At 32.2% G+C, this 6,136-nt stretch overlaps 2 protein-coding genes across 2 annotated transcripts; one reads left to right on the top strand and one right to left on the bottom strand.

The window, feature by feature from the left end:
* Positions 1–165: 165 nt before the first annotated feature.
* On the top strand, positions 166–1,043 carry LOC116346227 (adipokinetic hormone). Its single transcript, XM_031776158.1, has 3 exons — positions 166–269; positions 561–761; positions 834–1,043. Exons 1-3 carry the CDS (start codon positions 198–200, stop codon positions 870–872), a joined length of 312 nt encoding a protein of 103 aa, XP_031632018.1. The 5' UTR covers positions 166–197; the 3' UTR covers positions 873–1,043.
* Positions 1,044–2,955: 1,912 nt separating this feature from the next.
* On the bottom strand, positions 2,956–4,886 carry LOC116346228 (ras-like protein 2; the record flags this gene model as incomplete). Its single annotated transcript, XM_031776159.1, has 4 exons — positions 2,956–4,031; positions 4,107–4,135; positions 4,210–4,421; positions 4,799–4,886. Coding segments are annotated over 4 exons (498 nt in total), but the record flags the coding sequence as incomplete, so codon positions are not given.
* Positions 4,887–6,136: the final 1,250 nt, after the last annotated feature.

Here is a 6,136-nt window from a genome sequence, read left to right as displayed (position 1 = left end):
TCAAAGTCTTCATTTAATTTGGCTTCGAAAACATGTGGCGACGCACGATAGACGACATTTATATTTGAGACGAGTTTTACGCTTGATACCATAAAAATGTGATGTCGCCAATCACGTACATGTAATGCACAACTATAAATTTGTAGCAAAATCTCATATCTGCAATCAGATAGAGATCAACCGTTCAAGCCTAAAGAATGGCCTCACATATCGCACAAGTTTTCGTTGTCATTCTCGCGATTGTACTGTTAAATAGTTGTTTTGCTCAGGTAATGCAAGAAAATTGTGAAAAAGATTTCGATGAATATTTGTTTGAATCAATCCGAAAAGGGAAAACAAAAATTCTCTGTTTGTTTAACGGAAATTAAAATGAAAAGTGTTTGTTTCTTTTTATGTGTATCGACATTAGAGTGAGAAAGATAAATTTGAAATACAGTTTTCTATGACAAACTAACATTCAATTACAATTTTGTATGACTTATGTTAATGTGGTTCGTTTTTTCTCTTGTTCTTCTTTCGAATGATCGTTGATGTTTCAATCGAATGCTACAAACCCCCAGCTCACTTTTAGTCCAAATTGGGGTAAAAGAAGTGCTCCCAATCAACTGGATATCGGTAATTCGGCAACTTCAAATCTCAACAATAATAATGACAACAACATTGGAGATACAGCATACCGCTTTGGAACAGCACGCAATTTGAATCTCAACAATTGCAAACCATCGATTGAGTCTTTGATGAACATTTATCGCATGATTTCGGTAATTCTATCCTTTTGGACTTAATTTATATCATTTTTTTTGTTCTCGACTTAATTTCTGATTTTTCTACAGGCCGAAGCTGAAAAATTGGATGACTGCGCACAAAAATAAAAGAGAAAAGGAATCCAACTGATTGCCCCCCTTCAAATGACAACAAATATAAAGTGGAAACTAAAAATGTAGAAATGGATATTTTAATTTTCAAAATTCAAGTGAAAATATAAAATGTAATTTGTTTTCGATTTCATAGCAACTTTATGCAACATTTAAAAAAATAAAAATTCATTGGTGTGATTGGCATAGGCGTAAATTTTGATTTTTATTTTTAGAAAAAAACCATTTTGAAATAATTTAGTGCAACAGCATGCAAACTTATAGTTTCGATAGTGACAAAATTTGCCTTGCTTTTTCTCATTTCACTTAAAAATTGATCCAAGTTGTCGTTAAAATAGCTTCAGCTCAAAGATATCCTCGTCTATTTCGTGACAATTGAATATTTTAGAAACCATTTTCTCATTGCTTCAACATGTGCAACAGCTTTTTTAGGTAAACGATACTCCCAAGAAAAAAAAACATAATCTTAATTATTGTCTTTCATATTGTGAAGTGTTTTGAAGTCTTTTGTTTAAAACAATAAATGAATCGTTACGGCGAAACAGTAGCTCTTATTTTTCTCCAAATAATACTGCAACATGAAGTTTTTTTCACACGGTTTATTTGTTGTAATACAACAAATAAACTATTCATAAAAAACTTTATGTTGCAGTATTATTTGGAGAAAAATAAGAGCTACTCTTTCGCCGCAACGATTCATATGCCTAATTGTCGTAGCTTTAGCTAGTAAGAAAACGTCCAATATTCTATTTTAAGAATAGATATATCTGTTAGTGAGCTCCAGAGTATTGCTCAGCGCTGCTGCCATCCACAGCATATTAAAATATCTTGCTGAGAATGCGTCGTCCGTCTCATGCGAACGTACGTAGCAGTTTTTACATCACAGCGAAGAACAATACATGCATTGTTCTCTATACATTCGTTTGAATGTTTTGAGTCACATAAACGTGAATAGAACAATGCATGCATTCTTGTTCGCTGTGATGTATAAACTGCTACATACATTCGCATGCGACGGACGACGCATTCTCAGCAAGATATTTTAATATGCTGTGGATGGCAGCAGCGCGGTGCAATACACTGGTGAGCTCGTATACATTTTTCAAACTTTTTTGATTTTAAATGATGCATAATAGCTGTATGTGGCTCAAAATATTGTGAAAAAATACACTTTTGCTATTATCTAAATGTGTTTTGTGGAAAACATTATATCAATAAAACACAATCTGCTTTGAAAATGCATTCTTTATTTCCCTTTTTTTATGCGAATATTTATCATTAGAACTAATGTAATAGTATGTTCTTAGAATCTATTGTACAATTATATATAACTTGATTTGATATTTGGATTACATCGCATTCAACTATGTGTATATGTGCTGGAGCTCATCCCTGGAGGTCTCTTGTGTTAACGCCAATAATGAAAAATTGATAGAAATTCAAAGTCTTCAATTGATTTGTCGAAGAAAATACGTCTTAAATGAATGTTTTGCAACATGTTTGGCTTTACTTCGATAATCAGACTGCTTAATTAATTGACATGTGTGGCAACCAAGACAACGCAAAAACGAAAATTTCCACAAAATATTTGCTTCTGATACCATATGAATGTAATTTATTACGTCATAATATATTCGATGGACAATTATAAAGTGGTAAAATTTCTAATTTGGATAGGGAACAGGTAAACGTAGCCCTCAATTAAGCAGATGATCATTGGATATAAGTAGTTCGGAAACTTCAGCTCACAATAACAACAATGCCAACCTGAAAGATTTAGTATATCGATTTGGAAGCGCTTGAATGGCAATTACAAACCATTTATTGATTCAGTGATGTTCATTTATCATATGATTCAAGTCATTACTTACTTTTTTCAATTCATATTCAATTTTTTTCCCAAGCCGAAGGCAACAAGTAAACTGATCTGCTGTGTAATTAAAAAACGTCATTATTTTCGATTTTATTGCAATTAAACAACTTTTTCATCAACAATAATAAATTTATTGATGTGACTGGCATACGCGGAAATTGTATGTTTTATTCCATTGAAGAAAAAGAAGAGAAAAAATGCAAATAGTTTTGGTTTAGTACTTTTAATATTGTAATTTTTTTTATTTGTTTATAGTTTGTCAGATCTATTTCTGTGAAATGGCGAAGCAAATTTACATGCTTTGATTTGAGAATTTGGCAGAGTTTCTATATAGTAGTTATTTGTTCTAAAGTGTAAATGTTATAAAATACTTTCTTTTTTTTTACATCCGATTTGACACATACTATTTCTCATTATGTAACATCTTTTTTAAAAAAGAATTGCACGAAATCGTGAATAAAGCTGATGTGTTACTGTTGATATGGAATTTGTAATTGAAATGGCTATTTTTAGTCATTGTGATAATTCAAATTGCACACGTACAAATATTTTGATATTTCATAAATCTAATCATCAAATTTATTTGTAACATTTTAGATAAAAGTGTGAAAAAATACAAAAAAAAATAATTTAAAAAAGGCACTTTTTTAATTTGACTTAATTTTATGAAACGCAATTTTCGTGTGTGAAGTGCATGTAGAAAAATTAAAAATAACAGCTCATAAAAAAAAAACAATACAGTCATCAAAATATAAAAAAATACGTGTTCAATCGAATTAAGTTACTCCGTTGCATTGAAAAGAATGGTCTTCTCAGTCGTTTACGTTTAAATAAATTATTTAAGTAGTTTTAAAAACATCAAACAAAATAAAAAAAATTAAAAAAAATCTATACATCCGAAACAAAGGGTGAAACGAAAATATAAAAGGCACTGGGAACCGTTCGATATATAAAAAAGAATCTCATTGCAAAAATCAATGTGAATATGTGGTAAATGGTATGAAAACGTTGGTAGAAGTGTTTGTGTAGTGTAGTAATGAGGATGAGACGTAATTCGGAATTGATTGAAATCGGTCGCGTCAATCCTTGGCCACTTTGCTTCTCCGTTTTACTTCTATAAAATGCAACACTTCTTCTTCGATTTACGCTTATAAGTATCTTCGATGTAGGGTCGTTCGGCTATTTGGAACTTCCGAATGATACGGACGAGCTCATGAAATGCTTGGTCCACATTGATGCGTAACTTTGCACTGCATTCAATATACGGCATTCCCACGGAACAACTGTAAAAATAGACGGACATTATAGTAATTCGATGCGGTGATAAAAAACAGATTCAGATGAAATTAAACACAAACCTGAACTGTTGCGCTTCTTCCAATGACACCTTTTTTTAAGGAAAAACATAAAAACGATTTATTAGTTGCCTATCATGTTTAATTGAGTTGCTGTTTAATTTACCCGACGCTGATGTTCCAAATCTGATTTATTTCCAACCAGCAACATAGGGAATTCATCTCTGTCCTTCACACGTAGAATTTGTTTCTGAAATTTACTGATTTCGGCAAAACTGTTGTGATCCGTTAGCGAATAAACAAGCAAAAATCCTTCGCCCGAACGCATATATTGCTCACGCATCGCACTAAATTCCTCTTGGCCAGCTGTATCGAGGACTGTATGTATATGTGTGTGTGTTTGTGTAAAAAGAGAAATAAACATTTTTAGTTGATAAAAATAGAAATCAATAAAAAAGCGGCATGAAATGGAAATATGAAAATGAACGCGTTCGATTTTGTGGCCCGCATTCATGTAGCAATCGCATATGGTGCGTGTATATGAAAAAGAAAGAAAATTTACAATGTAATACAATGAAATTTATTGATTTTATTGAATATATACGGGCACGCAATCTCATTTTCAATTGATTCCCTTTCATCGTAGTTCATTTTCTCTTGGGGAGCACAGAGAGACATAAAACATTTTTTAATTGTTTTTTTTTTTCAATTTTTAGAATGAAATTATTACACAATAATTAATGACTTTGACTTACTGTCCAATTTGGCGGGCACGTCATCGATAACACACTGTTTTGTGTAACTGTCTTCAATGGTTGGGTCATAGTCCGTTACAAAATAGCTCTAAAAAGTCAAAATGAAAAGGCACAAAATTGAATTGAACAAGAAATTAAATATTTAAGCGATTGTCGACAAATATTTGATATTTCTTTCTATTGAATGCATATACTTTTTTCCAAGTCATTCATTAAATGGTATAGTATATATTGTCGCACCGTACGCACAAAATACGAAAACATACTCGAATCATACATATATACATGCGGCATATGAAGAAACACGAATGCAAACAGAGAACAAGATAAACAACCGCCACCGATAAATGAACACTAAAATGCCAGATGTTGATTTTTTCCATGAAAAAAAAAGACTGTATATATGCTATTTCTATAGTTTGTGCGTTCAAAAGATTGAAGGGAATGGGTATCTTATTGCGTTGTGATTTTGTATGTCTTTTCGTTCTCACCGAGACGAAAAACATTCAAAATAGCCGAATTAGTGATAGCATTTGCCCTAATTTGGCCGATTTAATTATGAAAAATAGGCAATATGTTTGTCGTTTCAAAGATTAAATCGTCTCATACTCGTGTCATATAAAGAGAATTTCACGAGTATATCATGCACCCAAAAGTGATATAACTTCGAAACGTAACATTAAACTACCTACAGCAGTTTTGCTGCATTAAAATTCGTAATCAATTTTTCTCAATTGGACGGCATTTTATTCCCTTGCCTCATTTGGAATGAATTGTTTGCATAGAAAATGAGCTTACGTGGGCTTTCAAACAACAAAGTCTCTAATCAAAGACGAAACACACATCATTTTCTCTATTAATTTTCTGGTTTTTTGCTTTCTCTTTTATGTCAAATAGAACGAAAAAAAAACACGAGCTGGCATTTAAGCTGCTAAGAACATCTCAACTTACGATCAAATATTTGACGAGTGTTATGAATTACACACGACGCTCGACGAGTCTTGTTCATACAAAATTGGCTTTTGGATATGTTGCAAGTGAATACACTTAGAAAATGTTTCTCTTTGTGATGAGAGATGAATGATTTTCTGTCTTTAAATTGCAATCGAGCAAAATGTGTTTGTTCGTCGGCAATATGTTTGAACAGACAACAACAAAATTTCTTCTTTCTCTCGCTCTCTTGCCCTTCTCAAAATGAATATATACGTTCAGAACGTGTGCACAGAAACCTTTGTAGTTTGCCTAGCTTGTAAGTGAGTCGCCCGCAGAAGAGAGTTGTCGATTTTAGTTGTCGATTTAATTAGAAAAGAGCTATAAAAGTCAGCAGAAAATATCACA

Source organism: Contarinia nasturtii, unplaced genomic scaffold (assembly GCF_009176525.2).
Source record: "Contarinia nasturtii isolate CC-2019 unplaced genomic scaffold, AAFC_CNas_1.1 Cnas_scaffold_1471, whole genome shotgun sequence".
Taxonomy (NCBI): Eukaryota; Metazoa; Arthropoda; class Insecta; order Diptera; family Cecidomyiidae; genus Contarinia; species Contarinia nasturtii.
Note: the sequence above shows the minus strand (reverse complement) of the source record. Positions and strands in the feature narration are given on the sequence as shown.

What these genes read in the sequence shown, in the direction of transcription:
- LOC116346227 (XM_031776158.1), top strand. Translation starts at nt 198, where the DNA reads ATGGCCTCACATATCGCACAAGTTTTCGTTGTCATTCTCGCGATTGTA. An exon ending in TAAATAGTTGTTTTGCTCAG is followed by an intron (nt 270 to 560) that starts GTAATGCAAGAA and finishes ACAAACCCCCAG; the next exon opens with CTCACTTTTAGTCCAAATTG. An exon ending in ACATTTATCGCATGATTTCG is followed by an intron (nt 762 to 833) that starts GTAATTCTATCC and finishes ATTTTTCTACAG; the next exon opens with GCCGAAGCTGAAAAATTGGA.